A 14,820-nucleotide genomic window follows, 5' to 3' on the forward strand; every position below is an offset into this window, starting at 1 on the left:
CGACCCTGCCATGGAGACAAGAACTACACTGACTTGTCATGTGCTTGTGACGGGAAGTCCAACTGGAATATAAACACCAGACACACGGGTGGCTTGTCTGCTTATTATTTTGTTTTCATGGTTACTACAGTGATAATTTCAAATCAGAACTGAATCAATGTTAAGAGCAGAAAAGTAAATAAATGTGTATTAAGTTCAAATTGGAGCAATTATCAACTAGTACCAATGAACATCATTTCCTTTACAAATCACTGACATACCTTGGCAGTCCAATCTTTATTAAGGTAATATATGCATGTGACACAGCGTCCATCGCCGTTAGGGTTATCCACGTGGCGCACGTATCCTGTTCCGTTTCCAGGGTAACATGCCACCATCGCCTGAAGAGAGGAAGATGAAACAGCATGATTAGTGGAAACAGAAAGCACAAACATATGCATTTAATGCCTAGATTTAACATGTCATTCAAAAAGGCAGCAGAAGCACACTGCATGAACACTGAGAAGGAACAGCTGAGGTTAAAATTGTGTTTCGGTGCAAATGCAGCTTCAAGTGTGAATCCAGTCGATCAGAACCGGCTCTGTGGATTCAGTACAGGCTGCCTCTGATGGCCCGTGATGTGGATGCAGCAGAGGCTCTCGGCACAGCCACATGGCATTGTCCTTGCCCCACCTGCACCCAGACTGATGCAAGCAGTGGCTGCTTACAACACAGCTGCTTCATTATAAACTTTAAACTAGCGAGAAAATAAACCGGAGATATCGCACACCACGTCAACTTCCCCTCGCCTTTTCCTGCTCTATTAAGACTCTCATGATCTGCTTGGGTGTTGGCAGTGAACCCCTATGAGCTCTTGTAAACGTCTTGATGTAAACAGCGTAGACAGTCCCTCAGAAATAAGACGTACACAAGTGGTGACTCGCACACTGCTGGGAGGGACTCTGGCAGAAACACTTGTCTTTTATTCTTCTGAAATTAGACTTCCATGGAATGCATCAAGTAAAATTTAAAGAGTAAAATTTAGCCGATTCAAAATGACTCTGATCGACACTGCCCGCAGTATCAGATATCAGACCATAAGTTCTGAAAATTACATCCAACGCTTGTGGGACGCCATGCGACTGTGTGTGTTTTCTGACTTGAAAGAGGAGCTGAGGTAAGTGGTGAACTTGCTCAGCCCTCATGCACCGTGTCTAAGCAGTGATATGACAAACAAAAGGCGAGTTCCTCCACATTCTTCCATGCACTTGGATCAACATAAACCATAGCAACATTATTATAACATTCACAGCAGACTAAACTCCTTCACTTGGTCTCATGCCAAGTAAAATAATGTCACACTCTCTATGTTTGAATCCTGAAAAGCTATCATCTCTGAAGAGAACTGATGGGATACAAAACATTTTTTTAAAATATTTGGAATGCAAGGAGACAGAACCACGGAATAAAAACAATGAAAGTCCTGTTATAAAGTATTGCAAAATCTGTGCGTGCAAATCAAAGCTCAGTGAGTGAAAGAAAAAGCTTCCACAAGCATCACACATACGTGAGAACCTTCTTTTCCTGCGCTTCTGACCATAGTTGCTTGCGTCAGTGCACATTGTGTTGACATGTTTTGTGTGATGCAGGTTACCACTGCGATGCACGGTATCAGGGCCTTCAAAGCCGAAAAGCAACAAAAATCCGAACATAAAGATGGGGGGTGGGGGTGGGGGGGTCAAACTGACAAAGGGCTTCCTGTCGGTAAGACGCAATACAGTAAGCTTTTCTGTAAGCGTGTAAAAGAGTGGGAGAGAGAAAGAGGGGCACAGACAGAGAGAACAGAGGGGTGGGGCTGGAGCAGAAGAGAGGAGTGAACTGCTGTTAACTTTGACTCCTGGCCTCCCTCCAGAGGGAGCAGGATTTTAATGGTTGTGCTACGTGCAGAGCGTGAGGAAGGTTGGCTGATCCTCGGCTATGTTGCCCCTCCCACCCTTAACTGCTCAGCTCACGCTGCAAGGCTGGAGATGGGTAAACAGTCTTTGCTTGGAAAAGTGTGTGGATTCAGATGTGTGAGGGTTGTGTGTGTGTGTGTGTGTCTGTGGGGGGGCTGACTGAAAGTGTGAGAGCCTTGGCACTCTGCAAAAACCCGGACACAGCAGTTTCGCCTTTCATTTCCTTCAACTAGTCAGTTGTCAAGGATCTATACAGGGTACACCTACTGCAGGAAAACTTAAAACCCAGTAAACACTGCGATTTTGGGCGATTTTTGATCTCAGACGAAAGATGAGCATCGTGACCAAAACGTGGCGATATCTTTGGTTGTGGCTCTAAACCGATGGTCCGACATGAAAGACAGCCTGGGATAAAGTTCCAACAGCGTCAGAAATTTGGGATGATCATCACACTGCGTGACTGCTGTTACGACCTACATCTCCTAAACAAAAAATAGAAATGCAGCATGAAACGATGCACTGATCAGTGCGACTCTGCTGGTGCATGCTAATAGATGCTAATAGTTACTCCGAGCTCTCGTTGCAAAACTGTTGTGCCAAGCCGGCCTCTTTTCCTCAGCCACAAGTGTGTCCACAATCCCCTCATCTTCAGATTTTTTTCTGACACACATAAATGCTGCTATAGCAAGGGCTCGGTTTATGTTTGTTTACGTTTTATTTTTACCACTACAGTGGCGTAGATGAATGCACACGTTGAGGACAGAGTCTGTGGACATCGAACTGGATGTCGTACGAAAGTTTATTAAGATCCTTGTTGCAGAGTGTAGCTTACAGTCAACTAAGACTGTAGAAATCTCACAGTCTGCAGGAGACTTAAGTCTAGCACAAACGCAATAATGCACCTGTGAGCGTGCTACACAGGGTCGATTTACAATATATACAAAAGCCAATGTGGTGGCCCAGTGAACACGGCATTTGACCAGCTGGCACTTTTCAAAACAGATAAAAGTGATGGCATACACAAAAGTGTACACAAATTATCGACACACAACTCATGAGTGTGGAATGCAGATCAGCTAGTATCTGCAAATGCCGACCTTGTATGAAATGCTATTGAACTCCAGTTTGACTTTCATGTGATCTGGTCATGAGGACCCAGCAAGCTGAGATACGGTACAACAGACACCACTTTTGATCAAATCTTCAGTCAGAGAACCACAGATGGCTCGGCGCTAAGACCTTGCTGAAAAATGCAACATGCAGCAGCAACACAGAGTCAGAGTGCAACAGACTGTGCTGAAAATCACTGATTTTCTACCACAAAAGACATGTTTTACTACTGTATATGCTCATGCACGTTAATCCCTAATATTCCCTCTCTCTGACTTCTTCACTTCAAACTGTAAACATGACACTGAGGTGTAGTCCTGACAGGACTATTTATCTTCATTTAATATGGTCTGAATGAGCTGCCAGTGTTAAATAGTCTATACTTTTCTACCCAAACATGGCAACTTCTACACTGCAGGAGGGTTTTCTTTCTTGCCAACTTCACCTCTAACCTTTATCCCTATTTGAGCTTCCTTTCCTCTCAGCCACTTATTCTTCCGCGTTCCTCTGTGGCCCTCATTAGGAGGTTGACCTCGCTCGTTTGTTTACATTCCACAGGCACAGCTTCAGAGGCCCTCTGGCATTTGCAGGCAAAGCATGAACTGACGTTAATTTCAGACAATTACTTTAATATCTGTTATGAGACAACATCACGGCTGAAAGTGAGGAGACAATGACATTCAGAACAACGACCCAAGGTCACTAATACATTCGTCCAGAATAATTTAAAAAAAAAGTAAAATGATATTTGACTTCATACTTCAATGTTTGAAGTGAAGACTATAGATGGAGGATCCCTCTGTGTGGGAGAGACAAATCTGTTCCAAGCAAGTCACGCGCTGATGTTTATTTTTCTTCCTCATTCTGCATTTGTCTCAGACAACTGCAACTCAAACCTCAAATAAATCAACGATTAACTGGATGGGAAATGTCAAGCAAAAGTAAAACTAACATTATGAATCTATTTTACTGTTAAATAAACATAAGATTTTGCTCTTCTAAATTCAGTTTAAGGATACGACTGCGTTCAGGTGCTCCCACAGTAATACTGATCTAATCCAAAAGCTTACATTTAATTGAGTTTAATAAAAAGAAAAGTTGCCGTGGAGGATATTAACTTATAACAGACATATTCAAGTGATTTCTCTATAGTTAGTGTTGCCATGGTAAGTGCTAACAGGTAGCAAAGTTGGTCCCATATTGTGCTCATTTTAAGGTTTGTACTCATATTTGGGGGTCCTACAAGAACATGTTAAATGCTGTAATATTTACAAAACTTTATTTTTCTCACACTGCCTAACTATACCTACATTTACCTTTTGTCTGAAACGCTTCGTTTTAGCGTCTGTCTCTTTAAGCCCCCTCCCAAAAAAGGCCAGTCTGCTCTGATTGGTCAGTGTTTCCAGGTCTTCCACATCTGTACTCCTATTCTCTCTGTACCATCATTGTAGCCGGGAACAACAGTAACAGCACTGTAGCTGCAGTTTCTACCTTTATATAGTATAGTTGTGACATCATATTTCCATGGAAGTCCTGACGGCTACTTTAAAGGCACAGTTTCTAAATACAGACTGTGTGCATTACTGGATTAAGCATTTTGATACTTTCACAGTATTTATATAGCACCAATACCTGTTTTATAATGTATAATTAAAAAATACATATAAATCTGACTTAACACAATATGGGACCTTTAACTCAGACATGCAACAACTTTATCTAATTAATTTGTTATTGCAAAATAACTAGTAAGTAAAAGGACAGGAAATTAATCAAAAAATAATCGAAACCGACATTTAGAACCTCTGACTAACGTGTTTCATTTTTCTTTAAATTCTGTTAATCCTTTTATCACCTGGGCTGCCAACTCCCATTCATCTGCCGTGTGTCTTGCACTCTATTGGGCTCTGTCTCAAGCTGTTATAACACAGAGGAAAATCTCACGCCAAAACACTGCAACAGCAGAAGTGCTGAACAATCATGTAATGCAGTGAAAGACTTTGAGCTGAGTGTTTGACAACCGAGTCGTATGTGCTTCCACGGCGTTTCATTATCGCGGATCCAACAGCTGATGGTCCCACAGCAGCGTGGTTAGAGAGAGACAAACGAGCACGAGTGTCTGAATGAGCAAACAGACAAATATTCAGTGGAAAGTGCTTCTTTAGGCTTTGGATGGAGTTCTTTAGAAACACCAGGACTCATCGCTCCGTGTCTCATTCAGCCACTCGCGCTGAGCTCTCATTACCAGGGGCAGATGTTGTGATTTGGGGGCCTGGGGCCACAGGCACATTGCCATTGCCTCTTCAACCTTTCTCTAACTGGGAATGTTGGCAGGGTGTTGACAGCTACAGGACAAGAAGGCCTACTCAATTTTTTTCCCCCTGAGTAAAATGATTAATATCACACAGCAGTCGGGAGAGTCCTGCAGTCAGGAGAGGTTGGCCTGTTGTCAGCACAATGTGCTTAAATTTATCTAAAGTTTGTTTAAGATGGAGATTTTAATCTTTATATAATGCTGGATAGTTTAATAAATAATATTGCATCATATGTTTATGACACTCCAACACACCATGGTCTCATGAAACCATGTCAGTGAACTATGAGGGCAAAAAATAAACAAAGGACTAAACAAAATAACCTTTCTGTAATCGTAATCTAGGTAAAATGCTCAGTTAATCGTGATATTGATTTTAGGTATAATCAGCCAGTCCTACCACCTTTGTTAAAACTCAACACCTTCAGTTAAAATGAGAAACACTGAACGCTGACACTTCAGTGCAGTCAGTGGGAAAAACAGCAGAAAAGAACACCACTCAGCAGGCATGCACGATAACTATAATGATGCCTTTAACACAATTAATGTTACTGATGTCTTGGCTAAACATTTCCATCCCTTGCCCAAAATGCAAACCTCTACCATATGTTTACAGCTCTATGCAGATCAAAACTGTGTGTGTGTGAATTTTTTTAAGGAGCCTCGAGAGAACCTCAGTGCCTCACAGGGCCGCGTGTGGTACACTTGCAGTTTTGTCATGACCGCCACAGAATCATTAATAATGAAAATTCCATCATGAAATCAAATGGATTTATAAAGCGGTGCCAAGCGGTGTACAAGTGAAGAAATAGCCTGTTGTCACTCAAGCAATTTGATCAGACTAAAAGGGCAAACTTCAAAACCATTTCTTCCTTATTTTTTGGCCTATTTCCAGGAGAAAGTGAGGGACAAAAGGCAGAAATGCTGTTCAGTGCTGTGACTGTACCAGATAATCATTGTATTTGAATTTAAAATGTTCCTTTATTTATTTCTATTTTACTGACAAAATGTCCCTGTACTGTATTCATCCTGCCATTCTGACACATCCAGCAGTCCCACAATAAATGGTACATTTTTATAAAATTTAAATAAGCTTTTTACCTGAGAGTGTTTTCACAGTGTTTTAACCCCCCCGCCCTCCCATAACACTGATGATGGTGCCATGCATGGTGCTAGTCTGCTCAACGGGAGTGTCTTGCTCAAGGACACTATGAAATGCAGAGGAGGAGCTAAAGGATCAAACCACCAACCTGGTGAATAACTCACTACACCACCCGAGCACCTGACACCCTTGATCAGTCGCTGTAGACGCTCCCTAATGTTCACCATTGATTCAAGGTAACCATGAACCATTCCCCAGCTACAAGCCTGTTCCTATGCTTCCCTAAACTTTGTTTTCAGCTGCACTGAGTAGAAATAAACAAAAACATGCTTAGTCCGTTCCCTTTCTAATGCAACACGTGCATACAAAATGTGATTACATAGTATGTAACAATGCGGTTGTTGACATGTTACTGCCGGTAGCAGTGTCATGGTACACATCACAAAAAAAATTGCCATACAGACTAATATTATTCTCTGCCACTATGAGATTTCCTGTCAAGCCATGCTATAGAAAGATATTTCTCTGTATAAAAGCTGCCAATGATCAGTTCCTAGACCACAAGGTACCGTCTTCAAACTGCTTGTTTTGTTTGACCATCAGTCCAAAACTCAGGGCACATGATTTACAATATGATGCAAAGAAAAGCTGGAATCAAAGAAAAGTTGACATTTTTTGATTAATAAATTCCTGAAATGAATAATTGCTTCATGAAATCGTTGACAATTTTTTTCCTTGGTTGACATATTGATTAATTGAATAATTGTGCAATAAATAAGTGACTCTGCATTTCCCACAAACTGCTCATCACTGCAGGTTTGGTATGAAATAACAGCTCTAAACAGACAACTCCATCCCAGCGGAGCTAACTCGAACCTTGTGTTGAACTGATCACTTAGAGGGATACACTGATCACTGTGATGCTTTTGGTGCATCCCCCAGTTTGAGCGCCGATGTGAGCCACGAACTGGGGTGGAGCGAAAAAGAGAGGCCGCAAGGGGTCTGCTCACTTCACAGAAGAGATGCTTATCCAAACACGAGTACAAACAGTTGGGATGGAGACCTTGTAGCGCAGAGAAGTGTGGGAATTGTGGCCGTTTGGGCCCCGGCCCGGGAGAGCTGGCTGTTTTATCTGTCAGACAGTGGTGCTGCCTCAAGAGGAAATCCCTGTTTAAAGTAATGACCTAGTTTATTCTTTTCTTCTTTACTGTAGGCTGTGAACAATAGAAAGGACGTATACAGCAGCGGCGCTACCCTTCACCCTCGACATATTGCAGCGGAAACACAAGCACAGTTTCTGGTATCATTACGCAAATACTCTGAAGGGGATTGTGTAAATACGTCGGCCTTGGAGATTTCAGCACACTCTGCTGGTGTCTCTCGCTGACAAACAAAGATAAACGCACAGGCTGAACTCTGCTGAAAGCTGCTTGAAGTGACATCTAAAGTCAATGCAGGGATCCACTCATAGCTTCAGGCCTGCTGTTTCCACTCTGACACCTCATAAAATCACATACGATAAAGCCGGCACATTTGGCAGAATCAGAGAGCATTAACTCATCTTGAAAACTGTCCTGCAATCATTCAGGTGGTTTTATATTGACATACAACAAGTGCTAAGAGAGCAAATATCGACAGCACTGTGTCTGTTTTGTGCAGTAACTTCTTAGTGACTGCTCAGCCTGACCGAATGGCTCCATGGTGCCTGTGTGTGAGCCAAGCCAGCTCACTCTGTAATTGGATCAGTCACTGATACTTTCTCATTGCCAGTGGTAGGACAGCACAGCGGAAATGATCACATAAAAAAAATATTATACCTAAAAGCCAATTTAAGTCAAAGTTCACAGAAGTTGAGTCTCGTCACTTTAAAGTTTTTTTAAGTACACAAGTATTCTGATGTCATGCTCCACCCACCCTGAATCCTCCCTTTCTTCAACTCTACAGCTGTGAACATACAAAAACAGAAGATCTCTTTCTTAATGCCCCACTTGGATCACGGCCAGGGGTTCCTTAAAGAGTACGGCAAAGTCAGTGGAGATATAAACAAGTTTAAAGTTATACTTTATAAAAGTTAGAATAAAATGCATCTGAACTTAATCACATTTTATTTAATTCTTCACTTTTGCTAGTGAGCACCTGCTAATATTACAACCATACAGCATGACACATCCAACTACCGGCATTCATTTATCTCTCTGGTATGTCACACATACGGCACATAGACAGAGGAAAACTCTGACTCCGGCAGAATGCTACAGGAGTGAGTCCTAAAACACCAAAACGGGTTCCTCCACTTGCCTCGCCTCAAAGTCAATGGATTTTTTGAATGGGTTTTTGGTTAGATGTCTGAAACATAGTCTGTGGTTAAAACACACTCTTTAGAGACTTTAATGTTTTGTTCTATGGCATAAATTATGTCAGTAAACACCCCACTCTTGATTTTTTTAAAGCTTTTAGATGTCTTAATAAAGGCTGCTGCTAACAAGAATCCAAATAAGAGTACAGACAATCATTGTGTCGGCTTTACGGCCTAATTGTGGCCTAACGTTAGCTTTTTACTTCAGGCCATTGCATTTATGCTTCAAAAATCCTAAACAAGGTTTTCATTTGTGAAGGTTATCTGACTGAACAAAATGTGTGAGGATCATAAACTTTTGTTTGCCACAGAGCTTATTTTTGGAATAATCCAAAGGACAAATCCCTTAAGCTTTTTGACGAGGGAGCCAGGACGACGCTATCTTCCATGTTGGCCAACAAAAAAAAAACGTCATCCGCAACAATCCATAAGCGGATGATCATCTAACAGATTTTTTTCCTTTTCTTTATTTCTCATGCACATTACTATCTTATCAATATTTTTATGTTTATTGTATTAATATAGACCTTTTGACTGCTATTCTGTTCATAGGGCAACAGCTGTATTCCCTGAAACTTCAGGCCAGCGACTGGAAATACACCTGGACCTGTTAAGAATATCTGTCGTCAAGTTTGAAAGAGTCGAAAAGTCATGAAACTGACAGCTTCTGTATTTACTAAAATTTACTGTCTGTTTCAAAATACAATAGCTAAAGCTGTTTCACTACTACAGCATTACGTGAGCAGGCATTTTTAATCTACCTTACGAAGGCGGCTTCACCAAAGGAGCTTTCCTCAATCTGTCTTTATCACTAGCAGCCATAAGCTTCGAGAAGACTCCATTTTTCATTGAGAGAAAATTACTTTCTTTTTCCTGTCAAGATTTCGATGTCACGCAGCACCAGCCTGAAGAAGCCAGCCAGAAGCAGACGAGTTCCCACGAGGCAAGTATCATGGTACTTAAGTTAAGAAAATAGAATTATTGTAGTTTTAAATTGTTTGTCCAGGTCGGGTATGAAAAAAACCACAATGAACAGTATAAGCGGACTATTTGATTACTATAAGCAAATGATTTAAACAGCATTTGTATAGAACTGATTCCGTCCGAAGCTTTTTGATCCATATAAGCGGTTGATTACTGTAACCTTGATCACTATAAGCTGTTTCCACTGTAATAACTAACACACTGTGAGCCTCATTAAGACCAAAGGGGCTTTAAGAAAGGACTGGAAGCTGGACCGGTGACACTTGACCATGGATGGAGGGTTATTTTACGCCCTGTCTAACTCCGGAACTATAATATCTATTTTTTCACACTGTGACGGTTAAACAATAAACAGGAAAAAGGTGGCATGCAGGTACTGTAGCAGAAGGAGCGCATGGCTCAAACAGCCTATAGCATAACGTACAACTGGCTCCAACACTCAGAGGACCACCGTCACATGACTTCCCCTTGCCTACTTACTCTACTTTAAGATTTAGGTCAACGGTCAACTTCCTTTATGAAGCACACATGTCCACAGTCAATTTGCAACATTACAAATGACGCAACAAATAAGTCAACATGCAACAATATAAAACTCAAGTTGCTCCTTATCAAACACTACACTGGAGGGAGGAGCCAGTTTGTGTCCAGATTTATCCTGTTTTGAGCTGTTTCTTAGCATCTGTCAGCAGTTTTCACTGAAAATGAAAGGCATGACTAGCTGTGAGCTGGAGTTGGATGACACGACAATATTCTCGTATACTGAGAGGGATTTTGCAAAACTGGTAGCAAGACCATTAGCAATGTTGCAAAATAATGTAAGGCTGTTTTATGGCAATGAAGAATTTTTTGCATTTTTATTAAATGAGATAAAGTGCCCTGATAAGTCGCTCCAGGACTTCGCAGATTGTTTTGTGATTGTTGCAGCCTTCAACGCGTGATTTCACAGCAGCTTCTCTGAACAATTGCAATGCATCTTGCAATATTTACGGCCATTTTTTCTGTAATGAAAGTACGGGTGGGGGGTGGGGTAATCAATATCAGCCTTTAATTTTCATGATCACCGATAAAATTAATTAAAATTAAAAATAAAACTTCTTTGCAGTCTGCAAATGTCTGCATGGGAGTAGCTTTTACTTTGTAAAACCTCAGAGAGCTATTTTTATTCATTTATTTTTAATTTCAAAAAAAAAAAAAAAAAACCTGCTGCAAATGATGTTGACAGTTTCAGTTTTGATTAAACATTTGCTAAAGGCATCTAAAAAAAGTTTTGTGTTGGAGTTAGTTATATTCCAAATTCTAAATTTCAGAAATAAAAAGAAAAAGGGAAACTGGAGGACCAACAGGACGGAGTTAAGACGGTAGTTAGCACAATAACTACACAACCTGGTGTTGAAAGATCAAATGAGATGCAACACAAACAAATACAATCTGCAGAACAGAGAACTTAATGGCTAAAAAGGCAATCCTGCTTTAAATAACACATTTGTTTCAATCGCCCTCTTTTCGTTAATTGTTTGCTTTCCTCACTTCTGTTTCTCTTCATGCGCTCTGAGCTGAACTGCCAATCAGAGTGATTTTATTCACAGACTGGTCTGCCGTCTCCGACGCAGATTCAACATGCTGATATGGGCCAACTCATGCCAGTGGTGCGGACACAGCAAAGACCAGGGCCACAAACGCTTACCCGACACTGGTGTGTCGGGCACTTTATCCGACCAACGATCCATAACCAAAAAGACTGAATTTGCTATCACGAGATGACGAAAAAAAAATCCTGAAACTGTGAAACTAGAGCTGGGGAATGTTTGGCATTTTTATTTGTATAATGTCACAGAATATTTTTTCAGTGTAGCTGCAGATTAAGTTTCTGTTGCACGATCAATCAAATCATTTCGGTGGCGGTTATGTTTCTCTTCAGCTGAATCAGAAATCACAACCGCCTGTCTATTCTATAATTGCTGACTGTCTTTTTCCACTTGTGAAGGAATCAGGCAACATGGCACACAATACATGTTGTTAATTTCAGAGGAATTTCTCTTTCCATGATTTTTCTTTTGTGTTTCAAAGGAGAGCCGAAACACAATCCTGTGCAACATATGCAAAAAATAAGACAAACATATCACTATTATATTCCTTTGCATTATACAGTCAGCAGTACAACCCCTGACAGACAAAACAATAGTGTATCTTGTCCAGTATTTAATCTGAGCTACATGGCCTGCTAGTTATCATGTTTCATGAACAACAACATAACTGTATAAATACAAGCTTTGCACACGAGCAGTAAGAACGTTTATCATGCTGTCTCGGCTTAGTAAGCTGCTACTTTGACATGCTGGACATACTAACACTGAGTCAGTGACAGCACAATGGTGTTCCTCCCACAAACTTCTTCATACGTTGCCTGAAAATGCTGTAATGCAGCAAGCATTCACCATGCTGGAGCTGCAGAGAAACAAACACGTCCTGCTGCCTGCGACTTCCCACAATGTTATCAAGTGAAAAGGGGAAATGGAAACAATGGCATTAAATAACTATTTGGGCAAAATCTTTTTCCTCTATCTGTCCCAACGCGAACTGTGCTTACATTGTGTTGTATCCCTTTGAGCCATTGATACTGGCGGCCCTCCATTTGTGCAAGTCATGCTGATTTTCCCTGGTCACAGTCCAAGTGTGTGTTTGCCAAGGCAACTAGGGCAGTAGGTGAGGAAGTCAACTTCTCAACAGAGTTTGACTCAGTGGCCAGCTGCGTGGAAGTACGCCGAAGCCTGACCGCTCGCTGAAATAATGTGCTTTCTGAAAAACGCTTCGTGTCTACAGAGAAGCAGCCAGGGAAAAAACGCAACTGGACGGGGGGGCAGCCTAAAAATAACGGCGGACGGCGATCAGAACTCCGTGCCAGCACAGAAAACCAAGTACCTGAAGCGCGCAAAGGCCACAGGCTTCAATCCAGTGCCTGTTCTTCCCAGCTTGATCCCTTAAATGTCAAACACTGTGATAACAGAACATGATAAGGAAAAGGGACAAATATAAACCGTGACTACTGTGTGAGTGAGGTTAGTTTAATGTTCAGGAGTATCGTTTCGTATGTGCTAATCCTAATCCTTTTGGCGTCTGACTTTAAAATTTCTTTCCATGAGATTCTGCACTGACCCTGTGCCAAGGTCAGACCCATGTATATGAAACCCAGGGTGTCTATTACGGCTGCAACTAACGATTGTTTTCATCGTCGATTAATATGTTGATGATTTTCCAGATTAATCAATTAGTTGTTTGGTCTATAAAATGTCAGAAAATGGTGAAGATGTCAATCAGTGTTTACTAGAGTCCAAGATGCCATCCTCAAATGTTTAAGTTTTAGTAGTATTTTTTAATCCAAAATATAAAGATATTCAGTTTACTGACGTAGAGGAGTACCGAAACCAGAAAATATTCAAATTCCAAAAGCTGGAATAAGAGAATTTTGACCTTATTTCTTCAACTATTCAAACCAATTATCAGTCTAGCAGAGGATTAATTTCATAGCTGACAACTAATCGATTACTCTCTGCAGCACTAGTTAGGGCTGGGTGAGAAATCGATAGAGTGTAATATTGCGATACTATATCAATACATGGAAGCAGGGTATAATTCTTTTATTGTATAATTATTAATTTTGCAAATACTAATTAAACTTTTGGTAGCCTATTAGAGTGAGAAAATGAATTGCTTTTGTAGCCCACTAGGTTCATTATGCTGCTATCAAAATGATCAAAGCAAGATAAACAGACAGCAGACAGAAAACAGAAAGTTTTTTCTTTGGGGACTTAATGTGCAGTTGCAAAAACATAATAAATTGCGATATATATCTTATCGCAATACTCAGCATATTGCAAAACGTTCCAAATCACCAATACCGTGACTTAAGTATTTTGATAATTTAACATGTTACACATTATATATATTGTATATATTCTTAATGCTATTCTTGCTTATGTATATCTTGGTCATTGCTGTTGCTTTGCACATGTATTTATATTTCTATATTTTTAATTTACATACTAGTTTTATACGTGGCGTAAAAGCATAAGGCACAGTTTTATATTTAACACACTCAGCACATTATCCATATTAAAATCTTAATATTAACAGATTAGTGCTTTTTGTATACTACTGTATTACTTACATTGCTATTTTTACACACTTAAATACTTTATTTTATATATTTAAATATCTACACACTGTGCTAAGTGCTTACTCATTCTGTATTTCTATTTTCTATTTTGATATACTTGTGTGGGTATTTATTTCTCCTTGCTATAAATCTCTATGCTTGGCATCAGAGCGACTGTAACGAACCACTATTTACCCCCGGGGATCAATAAGGTATTTCTGATGCTGATATATTGTGGGGCCTCTGGTAATTCCTACCCCAATTACCAGTGACTAGCATTTTTAACCAAATGACACAAAAAACTGATCAAACAAATAAAACAAATGCAAAAAACTAGCTGCTGACATATTAAATATAAATGCACAAATCAAAACATAAAGTTCCTATTTTAAAGTTTGCTAGAATTGGGGGGAAAAAAGTCCTCAGGCGTTAATATGTTTAGTTATTTGACACAAAGTATCAGAATATCAACATCAACATTCCTGCAATAAGATGTCTCTTTGTGAAGGTTTTAATGTTCAGTTTTTGTTTAAACTAGTCTTAAGAGGTGCTGATTCAACTTTATCGTAGCAGCTTGTCGTGCTGTTGAGTTGTATCATGTTAACTGTGAGATGCTGTAACATTTAGTCTACACTTAGTGATCGTCATGGGTTCCTTTTAATGAAAGAGTGACAGTGACTGTCTGCTGCAGAGCGGGGAGGGGGGGCAGCTCATCCTCTCCTGGCTCAGTCTCATGTCACAAGGTCATGGTGACCATATCTAGATAAAAGAGTAGTCGCACGCAACCCAACAGCCAAGTTGGTGCAGGGCTAATATTGCATTGGGTTGATGCAGGATGCTTTTTTAGAAAGGCACATAGACGTT

At 40.4% G+C, this 14,820-nt stretch overlaps 1 protein-coding gene across 1 annotated transcript in view; it reads right to left on the reverse strand.

The window, feature by feature from the left end:
* Positions 1 to 14,820, reverse strand: part of egln1a (egl-9 family hypoxia-inducible factor 1a) — a 29,266-nt gene that overhangs the window by 10,569 nt on the left and 3,877 nt on the right. The window contains exon 2 of the mRNA XM_042501788.1: positions 261 to 380. Within this exon, the coding sequence (XP_042357722.1) occupies positions 261 to 380 (120 nt within the window). The remainder of the gene's footprint in view (positions 1 to 260; positions 381 to 14,820) is intronic.

The sequence above is a fragment of the Plectropomus leopardus genome, chromosome 15 (assembly GCF_008729295.1).
Source record: "Plectropomus leopardus isolate mb chromosome 15, YSFRI_Pleo_2.0, whole genome shotgun sequence".
In the NCBI taxonomy this organism is placed as follows: domain Eukaryota; kingdom Metazoa; phylum Chordata; class Actinopteri; order Perciformes; family Serranidae; genus Plectropomus; species Plectropomus leopardus.